Source organism: Alosa alosa, chromosome 3, assembly GCF_017589495.1.
Source record: "Alosa alosa isolate M-15738 ecotype Scorff River chromosome 3, AALO_Geno_1.1, whole genome shotgun sequence".
NCBI classification, from domain to species: domain Eukaryota; kingdom Metazoa; phylum Chordata; class Actinopteri; order Clupeiformes; family Clupeidae; genus Alosa; species Alosa alosa.
Window position 1 is genome coordinate 20,550,066 of NC_063191.1, and position 21,726 is coordinate 20,571,791.

Here is a 21,726-nt window from a genome sequence, read left to right on the forward strand (position 1 = left end):
AAATATGGGATAACATTTTCACTCTCCAACATTTGAGGCATTGCAAGGATGATATTCTAGTGTAAAATATATAAGATAATCAGTTGTTCTATTCAGATCTGAAAGACACTCAATGTCTAGCTCATGCCATTTCGCCCATGTTCCTGACTGCTAGTAATTGTGTGTAAACCTTATTTTTATAAACACAAACATTTTCATGTTTGCCATTAGCTGGTCGCTAGGTATACATGGAAAAATAAGATGGTGTTATTCACTGCCTGAAAAACAGAGCTGATCTTTTGAAAATGAGCTTACTGTAAACATAACTGATTTGTACCCTACTGTCATAAATACATATGACAAGACAGTAGTTGGGAAGTTTCCGTTTCAACCTGAGAGTCTCCCAAATCCAGAATAACCTGAGAGTCTCCCAAATCCAGAATAACTTGAGAGTCTCCCAAATTCAGAAAAAATGAGAGTTAATAATTCTGTTATTCTCTAAAACTGCATGTAAATGTGTCTAAGTCTTTGCTTTGCTTATTGCCTGTTTTACGAACAGTTGATGTACTGTTTGGGGTCACTGGAGTTGCCATCCTGTGTGTGTGTGTGTTCCCGTCTGCTGTGCTGCCACAGTCTGCTCTAACCGTCTGGCCTGTTGGAGACTCTCACAGTACTCTGCTTGTCGTGGGTTTTGGCGCTGTTGGTTTGTACACCTGTGACTCATGATGATATGATAAAATCCCACCTGTAGGTTGTGGTTAATCTTGCTTGGTTGTGAAAGTGTGCAGACACGAGTTGCTATTTTCGCCAGTGGTCACAGTGTTTGCACAGGCCTGTCAGCATTTCTATCTGAATGCCAACATGTAGAAAATGCATGCCTTTGCAGCTCATTGTACAAGTTGAAACAAAGCGTTCTCTGTTGTTGGTAGTTAAAGCATCCTCATATTTAAAATATTCATAAATATGAAGAAGAAGCTGCTTTTTTAAAGTTATGGTATGCATTTTAGCAGCCTAAGATATATTTAGATGGAAATTGAAAAAATATCTCCTCTAAAAATTCCAGTTGTAAACAATATCACTCAATTCAGCAACTTTATGTTCTCAATTTTATATCTGACTGACCATTTGCCATAAAACACCAGACAGCCTTCACTATAAATGGCCAGCACCCATCATTACTGTTTATGCCTCTTACCAGTAGAGAAGACTATGTTCTATTTTAGCATGCACATGCTTGTATTATAAACTCATCCACTGATGACCATCGGTATTCAGACCTCAGGCTGTGTGTCTGTCTATGAAGGTAGGAACCCCCAGCATTGGGATGGTTACTCAAATGGAGAAGTCCATTACAGATTACCAGTTAAGGCACCAACATGAGTGTACCCACACTTTCCAACTGATTTTTAGCTGACAACCATTTGATAAACAATGGATTTTATTGAGTGACGCCGACAAAAAAAGAACTGAATGGTAATCTACACGGCAGCAGCAAAAGGGTTTCAGTGGTGATGTGCAGGGTTGTATTGAAAACAATGGACTCTGATGTCATTGAAGTTGGAAGGCCGAGTGCACTACACTCCGACTCACTGTCTGTTCCTGTGTGTGGAGGCCTTTATTTCAACCAAAATTTGACATCTCACATTGTTTATCACCTCAAAGTCCTGTCTTAGAAGATAAATAGGTGATGACAGTCAAATTAAAAGAGTGTTTTGTGTTTTCAGGCATGTTAATTGTGAGACATTATGCTGCTTTACTCCAAAGAAAACTAATTTGATTACTAACTAGGTAACCTACAGTATATTGACTTGTTTATTGATCATGTAACATTTGTTGACATTCTGATTCATCACTGACACATGCCCTGATCTTCTGTCATAGGTTAGCATGTCCCCGGCTTGCCTAAGAGCGCTCACCAAAATATTCTACTGTCCTTATTGCCAAGGCGTGCCATCAGCCAAGCCCTGCAAGAACTATTGTCTGAATGTGATGAAGGGCTGCCTCGCCAACCAGGCTGATCTGGACCCCGAGTGGAATCAGTACATCGGTAAGATGATGCTTCTTATGAGACTATTTCTCTTGCCCATGGTTAAACAGAAAAACTTCCAATAGTTTGGATAAAAGTTTTTCTAAGTGCGGTGTAGCCAGCGCTTCTGATGAAAGATGTTTTTAAAAGGCTTCTGGCTCCTGCTGAGATGGATTGGGAATTGGGGATCATTGGGGTCTCTCAGATAGCAATTCAATGGGAGTGAGGGTGGTTCAAAGGCAAAGCCTGATAGGAATCTATCATGACATTTACTTCTTGCATGTAATACGTTATTCAGAAATGCACTGTGTTTAGAAATGTCAGGGCTGCAGAGAGGGGAGTGGAGAGAGGGGCTGGGAGGCGTGCTTGCGAGCCGAGCCGAGCTCCACTCCGGAGTCTTGTGACAAGCGCCTCGTCTGAGAGAACAGAGGCCTGAGGAAACGAGGCCACTCGTCTCCAGACAGTGGTGGGATGTCAAAACAGCACACGTCCCGTGTTCAAAGTCAGATGCTTTTCACTCCGCCTACAACGCTGCTCAACTGAATGAGTGACAGATACATTATTGGACCTTTGTGTGTGCACTTGGGGGCCCAACACGAGGCAGGAGAGCATGGAGTTTATTGTGGGGTGATATAAAGAGTCAAATCATATGTTAGGGTGGCTTCTGACACTCACTGACACACAGACTAAATGTTTTTCTGATATGTTAGAAGTGCATGTGGTGTCAGAGATCCATTCACCCTTACAGTAGATTCCTGTTATTGAATTGGATTTTACTGTCTTGCTTTCATGCCACTATAGGCCTATATCATGAAAAAAAATATCTGTTAATTTGTCATGCTATTAGCTGTCCTCATAATTCTACATAATCAGTCTTATTATACGGCTCTTCACAATGCTAGTAGAACGCTCCATTGACTTGAATGGGATTTCCCAACGTTCTACGGTAAAATAAATTCATGTAATTACCGCTGCAAACAAATAATTACCGCTGTCAATGGCAACGGGTTTTGTGCTTCTGATACGTCTTTCATATCACTACGCAAGGACTGGAACTTCATTCAAACGTGAAAGCAGACGGTTGATCAGCTGTGTTCTAAAGAATGTTTGATTCAAGTTCAGCAGCGTGTGTTGTTGCAAACTATTTGTTTTTCAGCAAATGCCACGATGAACGGTAACAAATAGGCCAGGCTATGTAGGCTAAAGTCATATCGTGGAGAGTTTATTATTCGTTTTGGCAAGTAGCCGTAGGCCTATAATAAGCGGGATAATGTATAGAACGCCGGTCATTATGGGAAAATAAGTCCCTTCAGGGCAAAACAAGACCCCTCCGCTGCGCTCGGGGTCCGGTTCGCCCTGTCGGGACATATTTTCCCAATAATGACCGGCGTTCTATACATTATCCCTTACTTATTACACGGCTCTTCATAGTGCTGCAGAATGCTCCATTCACTTGAATGGGCCTACCCAACGTTCGGCGGTCTGCTAATTCTGAATAACAGACCGTTGCTAAGTATAACAGACCGCTGTCAAGGAAAATGGGCTTTGTGCTTCAATTCTTTCATATCACTACGCAAGGATTGGAACTTCATTCAAAAGTGAAAGCAGACGGTTGATCAGCTGTGTTCTAAAGAATGTTTGATTCAAGTTCAGCGTGTGTTGTTGCGAACTATTTGTTTCTCAGCAAAAGCCATGATGAAACGGTAACAAATAGGCTATAGCCTAGGCTATGTAGGCTAAAGAGTCATATCGTGGGGAGTTTATTGTGTCGCTTTTGGTAAGTAGCCGTGTAATAAGCGGGATAATGTATAGAAACGCCCGGTCATTGTCGGAGATAGGTCCCTTCAGGGCGAACAAGACCCCCGCTCGCCGCGTCGGGTCCGGTTAAGCCCTGTCGGGACCTATCTCCCGACAATGACCGGGCGCTCTATAGCCTACATTATCCCTTACTTATTATAGACCCTTTCAACAATAAAAACAAAAACAATGCTTGAACATTCTATTTGATTCCCAATCTACTTCCTCTGCATTAGGATAACATATGGAATGTTAAAACGGAAGCCTTGTGGGGCCAACTATGATGCTGATAATGGAACTCTCTTGAAAGAGTCTATTAAGGTTTTGCACCTAGGTCATAATGTCATGTGACCGTTTGTTTACAACTAGAGTGGTAGGCAAGAATGGTAGGCAAGGCACTGCAGAGAGTGGTAGGCAAGCCTACAACAGTCGGGTTGCATAGGCTACACATAGTTACAAATAGCGTCAAAATTGAAATTTTAATATCAAATATTGACCGGGATGCCGACCACTTGTGTAGGCCCTAACAGTTGGTTTTACAATAAGAAGCAAAAAAGGCGATTTTAACGACCGTTTAGCCTACCTATCCTCGTGGTTGTAGAGGATGATCAATAGCAGCTGTGAAGTCTTTAATTCTCAAGATAGCCTAATGGTGTAGCCTACTGTCTACGAAGACGTAGGCTAAAATACTACTATCTACAGTCATCCAAAAATGAATTGCCAGAGATAGGCTATGAAGGGAAAAAGTGCAGCATTTTGAACATGGCAAGATTATTTTTACCTGAACAGTTTGTTCTAATTTGTCTCGTGAAATTCGTGCTTGTGGACATCAATCACCTATCTTCTGTCCTTCTATTTCAAGTTATCATGAGTGTCATTTGATTATATAATCACAACAAATGCTAATAAATGAAAACAGAATAGGCTTATGTGTTATAGGCTAACGTTATAGGTCAGGCTAACTCATGTATGTCAAAATAAACTGATTTGATCCTAATTGTTTAGCGATCACACACAACAACTTAACACAGCAACCTTAAACACCACTGTTGAACCTAGGCTACTGCTTCAGTCATGTAAGAAATAAGCAGTTTATGAATTATCTTTATTCGTTTAATCAAGTCCACATGACCAAAATAACAACATATTTAAAGGCTGAGCTAGCATAACAGCCTAATATAGGCGATGCTGCAATGGATAACTAATAAAAAGTTTCATACAATTAATGAACTTTATCACTCACATTCTGAGTTTTTCTGGGTGGTTATATATCCACGCAGATCGTCTTCGAATAAGCCATCGCTGTTATATGATATAATATGTTACAGGATTCATGACTAACGCCATTAATGTTACATGATGCTGACTGACTCTGGCTATAACAGTAGGCTACCGTTTTAACGTCTGCTGAGTCTACTGCCTACCAAGACCTGTCGCTGTTCAGTTGAAGTTAAATTATCAAATATTGTTTGATTTTGTGTCAGCTTTCAGAAGGAAGACATGTTCCTTTCTGGTCAAATTTCACAGCTTCTAAGAAAGGCTATTGTCTTCGTGTAAACCGAGTTTTGAACAGAGAAAAAAAGTTAGGCTACCATTAGGCTACATGCAGGTTCTCCCATAACGTTATCGATACAGATCAATGCACCAAATCAGGGCGATTTTAGCGAAACAACGTCCCTGTGACAGGCTATCAAATATTGAACAATGGGATAACGTTTCATCATCACCTTTATTGATGCCTGAAATGTTGACATTGCTGAAATACAGAGATGTAGCCTACTGAGAGGCAGCTGCAGACAACGATGTTCAATGGGTTCAACTTGTCCCTTGCCTACCAGCTGGATGTAAACAAAGCTATAGAACCTAGAATACGTCACATGAAAAACGTTAATAGAGGTTTTTGTAAATGTAGACAGCTTCCACCACCATCAGTAACCTCTTTAACAGAGAGTTCATTCTAATAGAAACAAAATGTCATTTTCATACTATTAAGCTCTGACATTTCACATTCATAAAACCTTTAAAGATTTTCAATTTTGTGTAGGTCAAATCTTAAGGAGAAATTGATCTGCCTTTTAGAGTCTTACATTAATGCATATCTGGCACATGACCCAGACCCTATTTTGCTCTAGACTGTCAGTGAGCAGTGGAGAGCTCTCTGTTCTGGATGTTTTGGTCATTACAAAGATAGTCAACTGTCCAAGAAGTGCATCCTGTGTAGGAAATGATTATACTGATCCATACAAGGCAGAGACAGAGAAGATACTTCTGAAAAAATGTCATTGTGCTCTTGCTCTGTCCTAAGAAAAATGTGTCTGCATCTTGTTGAGAAGACCGAAATAATGTAATACTTTGTAGACAGAAAAATGGTTTGGCTGGTACATATCTGTTGGCTGTCTATCAGGAAAGAACAGTATGGACTAGAATCTCGGTGGGGCGGAAGGGGGAGGAGGGGGGTGCTATAAGAGTGTGGTGTAGGGGGTGGAGTGGGTAGCGGAGTCAGTCCAGCCCAGAAGCCAGGAGGAAATCCTTTACAGCTGCGAGCTGAGCTCCTGATAGCAACGATTTATCCCCCAGTGCCTCTGTCTCTCCTCTCCTGCCAGCTAGGCGGTAGCCAGGCTCCAGCACACTACATTAATACACGGACGTAAACAAAAAGGCAGCGATTCACATTAGCCCACGGTTGACCTCCGTCTCCATCCGCGGCCGGAGAGCAGGAAACAGAGGGACCCTCATGGCGCTGCCAGAAGCAGACCCAAACAGATGTTCATTCAGCGCAGCTGTGCCGGGCCGACGCTCAGCCCACACAAACATGACATCCCACAAACATTCATCTCTCTGCAGAATACCCCGCGTTTTTGTGCCGCGCAGATAGCAGCCAAACTGTGTACAGCAACGGCAGACATCCCACTGCCCCCTTTTTTTGCGTGCGTTTTAAGTGCAGTTCTATTCCAGGGGAGAGTTAATTGTGTTATTTGGGGGCAAAAAAATCTAAATTGAAGTTGATGAACATTTTATGAATGATGGCGTCAGGAATGTGGCTTTTATACAGGTTGGTTATTTTTGCACTAACACCAACCGCAAACTCTGGAGGAGTACATGGCTGCAACCAACCCAGTCATTACTTGCCCGTGGGACATTTTTTGGTTTATTTATTCCAAAAAAGCAAAATGGTTTGTTTTATTTCTCTCTCAGGTGACAGGGCCAACAATTCTGCGGCACATTCTTTCGCCTTTGGCAAGCAGTAAATGGGCTGAGAGCTTAATGTATCACAGACATATTTAAGATTAAAGAAACAGCTTGTGGAGCACAATTGGGTGTCAAAGCTCACAAACCTCCAGCAGAGAGCTTGCAAGAATTGATCTTTCAGGGTTAGGGATTGGAAGTAGCATCCAAACACCAAAATTGCCAGGGCCTTGGCAAAAAACAGATTCACAGTTCCTTCAGATTCATGTCTGGACTGGTATACTTTGTAAAAGCTAAAATCAAAGGGTTTGCAATGGTTCTGTTTCACTTCCCTCAGAGTACGTGTCTAGTGGTTATGTGGACTAAATGGGTGGCCTTTACAAGAGCACTCCTAGGCTTGACATGAACCCAGCTAGCATTTTACTGTTTGCTGAGGAAATTTTTAGTAAACCAGTAAAAGTCTAGCCTTGTAAAAAGGGTATATCCTTGAAGGCTGGTCTGCAATCAGTAGGATGTTATTATTATATAATCACTGTAAATCATCAGTTGCACTGCAGCAGTAGTTGTGTGTGTCAGGCCCTGGCAGGCAGGAATCTATGGCGAGGGACATTTCTGACAGCGGGGACAAATTCACTGAGATGCTTCGTGCCGATAGTGAGTAATGCTGCAAATGGTAAACTGATGTTTCAATCACCTTCTGGTGCTGGATCATTTGTTATATGATAATATTCTCCTGTGAAACCTTGACCCACTTTATTGTGCCCACCGTATTCCTGTTTTTTTTTTTCCCTTTTTTCTTATTTTCCTTCTATTTTTCTATTTTTTTTTTTTTGCTCTCTTAAACCCCTGTGTGGCCTTAACAGTCTTTTCCTCTGAGAGGCACCTTGCTACACTCAGACGCAGTCACCGTTAATATCCTCATTATCACGTTGCTCTAAATACAGCTTATTGTCGTCCTCTATGCAGTCCTTTGTCACCAGGATGTAAGAGGATCTGCATTGATTTTATTTGTTCATTCCATTTTAATTGCCTGATTTGTTTCATCAAGAAACAGGACCTTGCTCCAGCCTGACAATTCACGAAAATGCGAGCCTAATAACATTTCCTGTCCTTTGGTGGGAAGGCTCATGAATAAGATATACACTTGAAAAAACAGACTCCCCCTAAAAAAACCTTCTCCCTGTAGAAGACCTCCAAAGGGCTTCGCAGCTTCTGAAAGAGAGCTCGCAAAGCAAACAGGATTACTCTGTCTCCACCATTCAAAGTGATGTTTCCCCCGTGTGTATTTTTGTGAGCTATAAATAATTATTGCCACAGTGTTTGTGCAGCAGCTTTCCTAATGCATTTGTGTAGTACCTGTTGAGTGTGTTTGAAAGCCTGGCTAGAAAAATGACCGCAGCAGTGTCTTCTCCGTCTAAAGTTTATGTTTATTGGGCATGGCTCTCGTGCTACTGCTCGTCTGGATGGGTGGGAGCCTGTCTGTTCTGCACTCTCTTTGTTTTTCAACGTACATTATTTAGTCATTTCATTTCCAAACGGAAATCAACTTTTAAAATAGACAGATCAAATAAATAGCGTTGTGTTCTTCAAGAAACAATTTCACAGTTTATTGAATTGATGAATAAATCAAAGGGAAGATCAAAGTTATAAGTGTGAAGATGAATGACTTCTATTGCTATGATTCTAGATCCTTTTGTTTGAAGTTGTTTCAGCTGTCAGTCAATATTTGTTATTTAATCAGTAATGATCATGATCATCATCATCTAGCAAAAACAAACTGTGTAAATTATGAGTGAGTGACAGTGTGTTCCAGTGTATTGTTGAAACTGTGACATTGGAAGGTACTATGCATCCAATAAGAACCCATCTGTTCAGCCTTCCATAGAGAAATATTGCCCATGCTAACCATAGGGGACAACATGACTAATTGACCTGCAACTTGATCATGTATCTAATAATACATCACGTGAATATTCTATTGTGTAATTTGGGCCTGGAGGTGCCTTCATGTTGTCATGTTAGCGGGATTCTGATCCTCAGAAGAGACACTTGATAATGGTTTGTGTCATACCCATGGATGACTCATAAGGAGGCCGGTGATAGGTTAATGTACTTGCATTTAGCAGCTATATCACGACACTGAATGAGACTAAGTGAACATGTGGTGTATGTTTCACATTGGGCAGATAATGCCCAGATGTTGTAATTGGGAGTGCAGGAAGCGCTAATTGTCCTTGCAGGCAGTGGAGAGTACCTTTAGAGTGTGCGCGCACGGGGCGAGACAGCCTTGTGTTCTCCCATGGCCGTGTCATCAGCCCAGCGGAGCCCTCAGCAAATGGCTTTATAATGGCTGTTTGCACTCTGACTAATCACTGTGGCTTGCCTAACTGCCCAGATACACAGGGTTAAACAAATACAAATAAGTGGCCTTCTATCCATCCTGAGGTGCGGGCAGGAGGAGGAGGCTGTAATGGGAAGCAGCTGTGTGCAAGGTGAGGCGTGGAAAGCAGTGGCCATGATGAGCCATGATGGCATCCGCCTCCTCCCCTCCTCTCTCCTCTCCTCTCCTCTCTTTTCCTCTCCTCTCCTTTCCTTTCCTCTCCTCTCCTCTCCTCTCTTCAAACTGCCACCATCATACCCGTGCCAAAGAAATCATCACCATCATGCTTCAATGACTACCGTCCTGTAGCACTCACGCCCATAATCATGAAGTGCTTCGAACGGCTAGTCATGTCACACATCAAAGCCACCCTACCCCCCACCCTGGACCCCTTCCAGTTTGCATACCGAGCCAAACGATCCACGGAGGATGCAATCTGCTCTGCCCTCCATCCAGCCCTCACCCACTTAGACAATAAAGACTCATATGTGAGAATGCTGTTCATAGACTTCAGTTCAGCATTCAATACCATAATACCACAACAACTCATCAGCAAACTGGACAAGCTAGGATTCAGTACCTCCCTCTGCAACTGGCTGCTGGACTTCCTGTTGCAGAGACCACAAGCAGTACGTGTCGGGGACAACACTTCAAGCACTCTGACCCTGAGCACGGGGGCCCCTCAAGGGTGTGTGCTCAGCCCCCTGCTCTTCACACTGCTAACACATGACTGTACAACCACTCACAGCTCCAACCATCTGGTGAAGTTTGCGGATCTATTAACACTGGTGGGCCTCATCACTAAGGGCGATGAGGCACACTACAGAAAGAAGAAGTAGACCTGCTGACTAAATGGTGCAAAGACAACAACCTCCTGCTAAATGTCAGCAAGACCAAGGAGATTGTTGTCAACTTTCAGAGAGGCCACAAACAACTGCCACCACTGTCCATCGACGGAGATGCTGTGGAGAGAGTGAGCAGCACAAAATTTCTGGGGGTACACATCAGCGACGACCTCTCCTGGACCACCAACACAGCATCACTGGCGAAGAAAGCCCAGCAGCGCCTCTACTTCTTGCGCAAATTGAAGAAGGCAAGTGCCACGCCTCCTGTCATGACTACATTCTACAGAGGGACCATTGAGAGCATCGTCTCCAGCAGCATCACAGTGTGGGGCGGAAGCTGCACAGATCAGAACAGGAAGACCCTCCAGCGCACTGTTAACACAGCTAAGAGGATCATTGGAGCACCACTCCCCTCCCTGCAGGACATTTACACCACCCGCCTCACCTGCAAAGCACTAATGATTGTCAAGGATACAACCCACCCTGCACACAAACTGTTCAGCCTCCTGCCCTCTGGAAGCGGTACAGGAGCCTCCGCTCCCGCACCACCAGACTGGCAAGTAGCTTCATCCACCAAGCAATCAGGATGCTGAACACTCTACCCACTCTCCCATCACTGACAGCCCCCCCCCCCCCACCCACCAGCCAGCCAGGAACCTAGGAAACTAGGATCCTGTCTACCCTAACCCCCCCCCCCCCAACACCGCCCTGTGGAACTGCACTGTGACTGCGCAGCCTAACGTGTTGCTGCTTCACATCAAGCCTGATATACTTGAAATTACTGCATACTGCATATCAATGTAAATATACAGGTCACACAAGCACAAGTTTAAACTTCATGTAACTGTTAAGACTATATAAATATACAACACAACTACCTCTATTTTTTTTATATATATATGTCCTATATTTCTATTTTGATACATACATGTTCTATATTTCAGTCTTGCACTTTAATTTAATGTTTATTGTCTATGGCTATGTCTATAGTATGTCTATGTCTGTATTTAAAGCATGTCTATGTCTGCATGGGAAAGTGAGAAACGAAATTTCAATTCTTTGTATGACCAGTGCATGTAAAGAAATTGACAATAAAAGCCGACTTGACTTGACTTGACTTGACTTGACTTGACTTCTCCTCTCCTCTCCTCCCCTCTCCTCTCCTCTTTTCTCCTCTCCTCTCCTCTCTTCTCGTCTCCTCTCCTCGCGTCTCCTCTCCTCTCCTCCCCCCATCCTGCTCTGCCCTAGACCTGCCTCACAGAGCTCCAGCTGTGTGAACACGCCACAGTCATTCCCCCTCATCCAACCTCAAAGAAGGAGAAATAAACTAGGGTTTACCTTTGTTTTATCTCTGCTATGCTTTCTGTGGTCTCCCTGTGTCCTGTGATATGTCATTTTAACTGTCCCTTTTGTCACACAAAGAAGTAATCCAATGTTGTCTTTGTTTAATAGATGTCACTTTTGAGTTTTTCTATGAATGGCAGTTATCATGTAAGACCTGGGTGCAGAGCTCGCTGTATGGACTCTCCATAGAGTCTTCTGTTCGCTTTTCTTCTTGATGGTGGAAAAAAGGGCTGTGGTGCCGTCGTGTCTGGAGATGATTGTAATGAAGTAGTTTAGATGAACATCACATAACCAATGCCTCTCCTGTTTCACAGACGCCCAGCTGGTGAGTGTGTATGTGCATTCACAGCCCCTGTGGGGTTTGTTGTGGTAATGACCTGTTGAACATGTGGATGGATGGGAAATAAAGTGGAGGGGAGGGGGTGCTTCCTCAACATAGTTGTGGATAAAATAGTTGAAATGTCAGATGGCATTAGAAGTCTTTAGACAGATGCTGTGTGAAGGAGTGAAGCCTGCATGACTAAATGATCTCAGCTCCCATTAGTAACAGGATCTTTCAGAGAATGTCCCTCTTATTGGATTGTGCTGCTGAGTTTCAGTGGAAGCAGGGCGTAGTACAACACGTGATGCCCTAGAGAGCATTGTGTTCCTCACAAATAAGGTTGCATGGTGCGCTGCTGTTGCACTCTGTTTGGCCAACAGAATCAAAACGAGGTTGTTAAAGAATAGTGCTTTTCCAACGACCAAAGTGTGGTGCGGACCAAATAGGGTTGCATGGTGCGCTGCTGTCGCACTCTGTTTGGCCAACAGAATCAAAACGAGGTTGTTAAAGAATAGTGCTTTTCCAACGACCAAAGTGTGGTGCGGAGCACTCCACGTGTGCACTGTGAGGAGCACAAGATGACTCTGTCTGGTCTAATGCTCGGATCTCGTATGTGTAGCAATCATTGCTTGGTTTATTAGGACAAATGATAACATTAGACAGGGTAATCCACTGCTAATGGTGTTTTCCTCATAAAGAACTCCATTTTGGTAGTGGTCTAATGAGTATTGTAAAATGCTGTCTCTATGTCAACACTAGAGTGTTTGTGGCTCTTTAGGGCCTTTAGTGCCTTTGTTTTAGTTTAATCTGTGTATTCATGCCTTCACAAGCTCTCTCGACACTGGGGGTATGAGGGGTAAAGGGGGAGGGGAATGCGTTGACACATAGATTCTTTATGCAGATAATTTTTATCTGGACATCAAATATTCATGGGCATGTTTAAAGGGAGGGAGCTCTGTCCCTGCTGCTATTCTCAGATTAAAGGCAACCTGTTTTAGGAGTCGGCACATGAGCTGGCACAGGAGGAACTCAGCTGCGTTCACAGAATGGGATTTGAACTTGATGGAACTGCCAATGGAACCAATCTTTGGATTTAGATGCAAGCTGTTCACGGGTAGAGGGGTTTGTTTCAGCTTGAATCAGAAGTTGTGTGGAGAAACACTGTAGTTCCCCCCACCACTCCTCAGTCAGATGTACCTGGCAAATTATTCATGGAACATAGATGGCTGTCAGTGTCAGCCAAGCTTGAATTTATTTTTGAATCTGAAAAACAGAAATGCTCTGTTTGGTAAATTACATATAAATAATACAGACATACATACGGAACATACGTTGATTGATCAGTCATTTGATTTATGTGTTTTCATTTCAAATGCTGCTTACCAGTTTTTTGTTGTTGTTTTTTTTTTTTGCTGTGTAACATGGATGGATTTCACTGACTGACGTAATTGTAATTGTAATAGTGTGTGTGTGTGTGTGTGTGTGTGTGTGTGTGTGTGTGTGTGTGTGTGTGTGTGTCTGTCTGTCTGTCTGTCTGTCTGTCTGTCTGTCTGTCTGTGCATGGATGTGTCTGTGTCTTTGTGTGTGTGAGTGTGATTCAGTTTGAGGTCATATCTCAGCACCAAACCTGCTTTTCCTTGCACTTATTTTGTTCCAGGTGTCACATTGCACCATTACTTTCCCAAGTGAGCTGCAGATGAGCTATGCTGTGCAGAATCCAAATTACAGCCGAGCCATTTCTTACTCCAGAGATTAGAGTGGAAAAAGCTAAGACCAATATATTGGCCCTCTTTGTTTTCTTATTTGTCCTTGTCACAAAGGCTTTCTTTCAAGCGAGAAAATGCTCTGATGGGGCTGGAAGATACAACGCACCATGAGAGCTCTCTGCCCCTAAAACACAGATTCCAATTATTTACCACTTGCAGAATATGCTGTGCAGTTCTATTTCAGTAGGCCATTCAAAGCCAGACAAAATTGGGCTTTTCCAAGAAGTTGTGCAGCCCTCCCCGATTGTGACACGTCTTTCAATTGAGGATGAAATGAGGCGATTTGCATGGCTGTTAGCTGTTGATAACCAGATCTGCTTGTGCTGGAGGCTGGCCTATCTGTCTGGCACTGCAGCAGATTGGGGGAAGGATGCTGTTTGTGTGCATGTGTGTGTGGGAGGGGGGGTGAATAACCCACAGGAGCCCCGGCACCAAGCTCTGCCCTTAAATGAAAGCCATTCATTCTCCATGTGTTCAGAGTGTCTGTGCACTAACTCCCAGCACTCGGGAAGCTAGGGTGTCCCTGCTGCACGACTGCAGCTAGCGTCACTGATCTAACTTGACCCCTAATCGCTGTCATCACCCACTCCACCTCCGCCCAGCACACCTCCACCCAACCCACCTCCACCCACCCCACCTCCGCCCAGCGCACCGGAGCCCCTATGCATTCCTACTGCTCTCTCCCCAGTGTTCTTCCCACTTCTCTTCTCTAATCTCCCCCAGGCATCATCTCCCCTTTCCTGTCTTTTCATCCTGTTCCCTCTCTCTTTCTCTCTTTCTCTCTCTTGCTTTCTCTCTCTCTCTTTCTCTCTTTCTCTCTCTTGCTTTCTCTCTCTCTCCCTCTCTCTCTCTCTCTCCCTCTCTCTTTTCCCTCTGTGCCCCTCCCACTCTGTTCAATAAGTGTGGCACAGTTTGAAGACCCATCTGCCTATTCAGTGGCTCTGCCCATGCTGTGCTGCCCATCTGATAGCACTACCCATTTTTTCCAACTTTCTCCACTATTGACCTCTAGTCCAGGGTGGTTTTGTACTCTCTTCCACAGAAAGAGACATTTTCTAGATAGTACTCACTTCTTCATTTTATATTTTCCACATAGCATTACATTTATGCTTGCTTAACAAATGGTAATAGTAATACAGTAATATTTATTCTGAGTAGGATAGTCTGTAAGGTATTGTGACTAATGTGTGAGATTGTCCTCAGCTTTTGTTATATTTCCTAGAGAATTCCTCTTTTTTTGCTTCTTGTGCCAGAGAGATCTCGAGCAGCATCAGGGGTCTTTTTTCAGCTGCAGACGGTGTGGACGTGTAAACAGAGCAGAGGGTCTCTTCAGTGTAATTGAGAGGAAATAGAGTTGGCCTGGAGATGCCCAATCCCATGCTGAGCTGTTTGCCTGTGCACCTCCCCAACACAAGTTAACCTCCAAGGATGCATTTCTATTTAAAGCCCTGCACTGCCCTGCCCCAAAAATATCCATACCAGTTATCAGATTAGATACATACAAAATAGGAGCTTGTCGCACTGGAAGTGGACATGGAATGCTTAGAAAGTTTTTCTTCTATGACTTTGAGTATTAGTCAGAAATAACTCAAATAGTTCACTGTGATAAAACATGGGCTCCAAATTCAATTCTAAAGTAAATCAATGGCATGTCTTATATTAGACATTTCAGTGACTGATTAATTTTGCACATTCACATTCTGTTTTATACTGTTATATCTAAAAAGAAAAATGAAACCCTCTGATGAAAATATGAAGTGAACATTTGTATTAAAAATAGATGGTTGCTTTTCACTGGTGGGGGGTCACTGAGGAAACTGTTGGAGAAGTTGTTAAATTCATACAGTATGTATGTAGGGTTTTAATGTATTAATTTCCTGGTCTGAAAATGGCATCGCCATCTGTTTCTGTACTCTGTTTAAAAAAAAGTTCCTTTTAGATGCCACGGATCACACATTTTTGGACATGTGTGAACCATTCTGAATGTGACAGTTAGAATCAAAGCTACAGATGTAGATGACACTGCTGGCAAGCCAAAGAGATGTAATCTATTCTCCAGACAGACTCTTGTCCTGTTTGTCTTCCTCAAATAGTCTCTGCTCAAATGGTGTCTGCTGAAACGCTCTTCTCAAAGCAAACGCCCTTCTTTCTCTCTCTCTCTCTCTCTCTCTCTCTCTCTCCTCTCTCTCTCTCTACCCCCTCTGTTGTGACAGATGCCATGCTGCTGGTGACTGAGAGACTGGAGGGACCCTTCAACATTGAGTCTGTCATGGAGCCGATCGATGTCAAGATCTCCGAAGCCATCATGAATATGCAAGATAATAGTGTTGAAATCACCCACAGAGTATGTCCACCACCTTTGGTTGCAGACTTAATATGGGACATATTTAGCCTCGGCTCTAAGTGTGTGTGTGTGTGTGTGTGTGTGTGTGTGTGTGTGTGTGTGTGTGTGTGTGTGTGTGTACACATATGTGTATACATCTGTGTTTGTGTGTATGTGTGTGCATGTTTTATACAGGTTCGGTCACTCACATGCTAGGCTTGAAACCTGATCTCAATTTCACCAATTATAGCAATGTATTTGGAATTACATGCTTGCTACTGGTTACAGTATCCGAGCGCTGTTCACAGTAGTTAATAGGCTTCCTGTGTTACACTGCATTTTCTTTCTGCCCACAAATTGTTGCACTCGAAGGGGGTAAGAAATCCAAAGTGGCCATGAGGAGATTCTCGTGTTCACATGTTTGGGGTTTGGCGTGAGTCAGGTCTAAATTGGGTCTGCCAAGTGGTTGCTTATAATACGGAAGGCATTCTGCCGTTTTGCCTACGTGTACGGCATACCAGGCACACAGTGTCTCCCATAATTTAAAGCCATAAAATTACATGTGGTTAGACAGATCCCAACTTAAAGTATTACAGCCACGGTTCAGCTCATGTGACGTTGAGCTTTAAGTAGCGTCCATGTTTGGGAATATCTTAGGGTAAACGGCAAGTTCTTAACATGTTGGAACGGCATATTGTTTTCGTTTCCTCTCTTAGTCACAAGTAATTCTAGCCCTTCCATGCAGAACAACAGTGGGACACATTTCTCCCTCCTAATTGCAGGTTTTTCAAGGATGCGGTCAACCCAAGCCCTCAGGAATGAGCAGGTCTGCCCGTGGCATCTCGGATGTGTTCACCGCCCGCTTCAAGCCCTACAGCCCCGAGGAGCACCCCACCACAGCAGCAGGCACCAGCCTGGACAGATTGGTAAGGGAGGCAGTGGCAGGCAGCTGAAATGACACTGCCTCGACTGTAAACATCATTTGTCTTGCCACGACTTGACAATGTTGATTAAAGCTTATGAGTTCCAGTGGCGGTGGCCCCTCCAGTGCCAGAAATTAATTCTTTGTTTTTGTCTTCTGGTCAGGCTCCTCTATTGATTTGTGTTTGTTAACAAATTGCCAGCTCCTCGAGGACGACAGGGGGATAGGTGCGCTCGGCGCCTCGGCCGGCTCAGGGCTGTTTGTCTTACAAACACAATGGTGTTGGAAATCAACAAAAGAGAGTCATCTTGTGTACAGCAAACATTTTGGGAGGCGTGGCAGCAGCGGCAGCAGCGGCGGTGATGGCGGGTTGAGCTCGCTCCTCGTGTTTGCCGCCGCTTGGCTCCCGGGCAGCCGCCTCAAATTCACAGATTTAGAAGTTCTCCGCAGCTTGACCTCAAACAACCTTGATGCCAAACTTAGAGCTTTGGCTGTGGGTAACGCGGATCTGACAGCCCAATTCAGATGAGGGACAGTTCTCATTAAGGATTATCAGAGGAGCAGGGGAGCTGTGTCTGATCTGGATATAGCAGGAGGGTGGGGGGAGGCAGAAGTTAGGTCATTTTAAAATCATACCTTTAAAAGCCCATCTATCCACCAGTCATAATTCAAGTGGTGTCTGCAATTGTATTGTCAATATATAGAGACCAGAGAAAAAAGTTTGAAATGTTTGCTGCACAAAGGGAGGCATTTATTGCTGTTAGCTTATGCAATTTAAGACAGTTAGGTTAGGTGTGAAAATTAGGTCATTAAGCGCTTATATAGAGCAGTTTCTTTCAAAGGTTTATTACAGCGCATAGTGTGCACACATTCTCTCAGTCACACACACACACATGCACACACACACACACACACACACACACACACACACACACACACACACACAGACACAGAGACACACAGACACAGAGACATCTCCTCCTTTCTATCCACTCTTTCTCTCTCTTTTTCCTTCTCGCTCTCTCTCTCTTTTTCCTTCTCACTCTCTCTCTCTCTCCTTATTCTGTGTTCCTATGCTCTGTAGAGATACATTGTCAGTGAAATGCCTGTCTCTTTCTTTCATGCTGCTTGCCAGAGGATTGTGTGGAGAACAATGCAACAAAGTGTAAGTTCCAGCGCTTCCCTATTTGAGTTCAGTCTGTCAGTCACTCTCTCTGCCTCCGAGGCTCCATCCCTGTGTCCTTGGAATGCTTTGTTAAGCAGCCCTCCATTCTCTGGCTGAATGAGGCCCTGAGCTCTCTCCACTGTACATGTCAACAGATCCACACTCATATCAATATTGAGGCTAACTAGATTGATTTTTCATGTGTGCGCGGCACTTTGTACTGGACCAGAGGACTCCTCTCTTGAGGGGAGCGTACTGTATGCCCAACCCCCAACTCTAACATTCCATGGGGCAATTGGGGCTCCATAGTGCTCACTAATGGAGTCAACTCCTGGAGGACAGCAGCCAATCTCCAGTGTGGCACTGCTGGAGGGAAAGAGGAGGGGAGGGGAGGGGAGAGGAGGGGAGGGGAGGCTGCAATGCTGCGGGCACAGAGAGCCCATGAAGAGAGGCCTGCCCGCCTGCCAGCCACATGCTCATGAATAAGTGGGCAATTAGCCAGTGGGGAGTGGACGTGGTGGTGGTGGTGGCGTGAGGGCAGGGTGGCAGGAGCTGTTCCTGGACCTGCCCCAGCATGCTGGAGAGGGAATGAGGCCATTAGCCATGGCCACCCATCAGCACTGCAATGCATTCTGGGCATTGGGGCTTTCTTTTGTGAGGATCTTGTTTGCCTGATTTGTTTTCTGCTTAGTTTTGAAATAGTCTTCATAATAATATCAATGAAAGATTTAGTCATGGCACTAGACAGAAAAAAAGCAAAACAACAACAGAATATTTTAAGAATACATGGTTTGATACGCTTTGTACAAGTGAAATTACACTTGCCAACAATAAGCCTGTGTTATTGTAACTTTTTTGTAACATTTTATGATGCCACTTTTTTGTTCTGTTTGGTTTATTAATAGATTGTACATAGCATGACTCTTTTTTAGAACATCAAGAGTGCTGTCAATTTGGCAGGTATTTCCTTTGTCTTCATTTCCTTTTCTTTAGCAGAGTCCTTACCTTGAGTAGGAGTACCAGTGACCTCATCATTATTCACCACTTCATAGTGCTTCTCCCAGCAGCACTCACATTTAATTAAGTCATCTTCATTTTTGACACATTATTGTCCTGTCCTCACTCCCCTCCCTCCCAATCTCCCCCTCTCCTCCATATCTCCATGTCTCCCCCTCTCTCTTTTCCTTTTCCCTCATCTCCCCCTCTCCTCTCCTGTCTTCTGCCCCTCTCCTCTCCTGTTTCCTCCTTTCCTCTCCTCTCCTTTCATATCCTCTCTCCCCCCCCTCTTCTCTTCTCTTCCCCCTCTCCTCTCCTCTCATATCCTCTCCTCTCCTTCCCCTCCTCTCTTCCTCTCCTCTCCCCCCTCTCCTCTCCTTCCCCTCCTCTCTTCTCTCCTCTTCCCCCTCCCTCTCCTCTCATATCCTCTCCTCCCCCTCCCCCCTCTTCTCTCCTCTTCCCCCTCTCCTCTCCTCTCCAATCCTCTCCCCCCTCCTCCCCCCTCTTCCCCCTCTTCTATCCTCTTCCCCCTCTCCTCTCCTCTCATATCCTCTCCTCCTCCTCTCTTCTCTCCTCCTCCCCCTCCCCTCTCCTCTCATATCCTCTCCTCCCCTCCCCCCCCTCTTCTCTTCTCTTCCCCCTCTCCTCTCCTCTCATATCCTCTCCTCCTCCTCTCTTCTCTCCTCCTCCCCCTCTCCTCTCCTCTCATATCCTCTCCTCCCCCTCTCTTCTCTCCTCTTCCCCCTTTCCTCCTCCTCTCTTCTCTCCACCACTCCTCATCCCCTCCATACAGAGCTGACCCCATCTCCAGTGTTCCTCATGTTGTCCACTTCATGACATGGACATGATTTCCCCCACTTCCTGCAGCTGATTTCCCACATCAAGATGTAGGGTCTGGGGACTCACCATTCGCAGTGCTCAGTCCGAGGGCCGGGATAATCGGTTGTCTTTCAAATTCCCTCTGCATGCAATAGAATAGCGCTACAACTCGTTAGTCCCAAGCGTTTTCCCACCAGTGGAGCTAGTTGGCTAGTTCAAACTTTTGCCAACTTAAAAAAAGCTTAACTCGTGTCACGCTGTTCGCCAACAGCAACATCCATCTTTTTTGTTTTCAAGTAGCAGGGAATTCACGCAGAACCATTGCAACTCTGCCATCAATCATTATGTTAAGCCCGCCTACCGACTCTATACATGATGTGATTGGCCTTATTGAAGTTTTTTCCAATTTTTCCAGCTCGCAAGCCAACTGAGAGTTGCTAAACTACCCTTGCTGCCGCTAGGGTGCGTCTAGATTTCTAGGCTAGCAGCTGCTTGCTTCTCTCTTGCCTTTCTCTGTGCTGGAGTGTACAGCATCTCAGTGACCACTGAGTCCATCCCCTGTTTACTGGCCTCTGTTGCGTGGCTTTGATTAGGTATTAGCGCGGGGATCATGACAGGAATGTATAAGGTAGGCTGTGTGTGGGGCTGCACCCATCACCCCAGGTTACCTGAGGGAGAAGCTCCACCTCCACACTCCCAGGCCCTCTCACCACTCACTCCCCCCTCCCATAGAGCCCAGACCTGGGCCCACCGGGCCGCTCCACTCCCCGCACCTCCTGGGGGAGGTCTGTGGCTTTGATATCTGCTGCATGGAAGTAGAAGGCCGTGGTGGTCCAATCGGTAGTCCGCCCCCTTACATCTAATGTCTTTCATGTTATTTTTAACATCATTCAGTGTTGAGATTTAATATGGTGGGTTTGTTAGCTGTTTTGCAAGCTAATGAGCATTGACACAAACATAATGTGGAAGTATGTTTTTGTATAAATTAAGCTAAATTGGCTGGTGGCAAAATTGTCGTTCAGATTATCCGTGGAGGCTAAGGAAGCATCATGTTATTGTGCCATTGAAATCTAAGACACCATTAGCCCTGACAATTTGGGCTGTGCGATGGCCTCACAGGTACGGTTCCTCAGCTATGCGATACCCCTGGGTCCATTAGGGTGAAGTCATGAGTGGATGTGCTTCCAGGCCTAACAGAGTTATGCAGGGGGGAATTAATTGTGTTGGCCTGTTGATTGCGTTTGCCCCGCTGAGCTGCCTCAGTCCAGCAGAAATGTGGCGCCTGGTGCGAGAGAGAAACTGCACACAACCGCCTCAGCCTTCGCTGGAAACAAACAGACAGGAGCCATGTGGCAACCCACATTTCCTGTGCTTTTATTTGGAATATTGATGTTTCTTTTCGCTTTGTACCCCATCCCTGTGTTTGTATCATTGCATGGAACTTTGGCTATTTTATTTCCCCATTCTATTTGTTTGGCGGTCAGAATTGACAGTTATCTGGGCTAATCTCATGTATTGTGCCTGGTGAAGGCAGTTGCTAGGGGATATATTAAGTCTAATGGCTTCCAGTGTGGTTGGCTCAGCCCTCCATTTTTGTTTTGTTGGCACAGCTTCACTGAGACACATCCACCTCTACTGTGGTGAGCGTTTATTTATTTTAGCCGTGGCCAGGTCATTATGTAATGTAGATTCTGCAGATTCCTCCGACATAATTATCACTGTCGGCTAGGCCACTCAAAAATAAACATAAAAAAACATTAGGAGTTGCTTTTCAACCTCTGTTTAGATTTATAAATATGGGAAGTGCTTTTCTGGCTGAAAGATTGATGAGCTCCTCTTAAGAACATATAAACATG

At 44.6% G+C, this 21,726-nt stretch overlaps 1 protein-coding gene across 3 annotated transcripts in view; it reads left to right on the top strand.

Moving 5' to 3' along the window:
* The window catches only part of LOC125292178 (glypican-6-like), a 74,957-nt gene that overhangs the window by 36,611 nt on the left and 16,620 nt on the right, over positions 1 to 21,726 (top strand). For 2 of the 3 annotated variants that reach the window (XM_048239372.1, XM_048239370.1), the window contains exons 4-7: positions 1,861 to 2,026; positions 15,859 to 15,989; positions 16,751 to 16,894; positions 18,026 to 18,055. In XM_048239372.1, coding sequence (XP_048095329.1) covers positions 1,861 to 2,026; positions 15,859 to 15,989; positions 16,751 to 16,894; positions 18,026 to 18,055 — 471 coding nt within the window. The remainder of the gene's footprint in view (positions 1 to 1,860; positions 2,027 to 15,858; positions 15,990 to 16,750; positions 16,895 to 18,025; positions 18,056 to 21,726) is intronic. The other variant, XM_048239371.1, reaches the window with a different exon arrangement.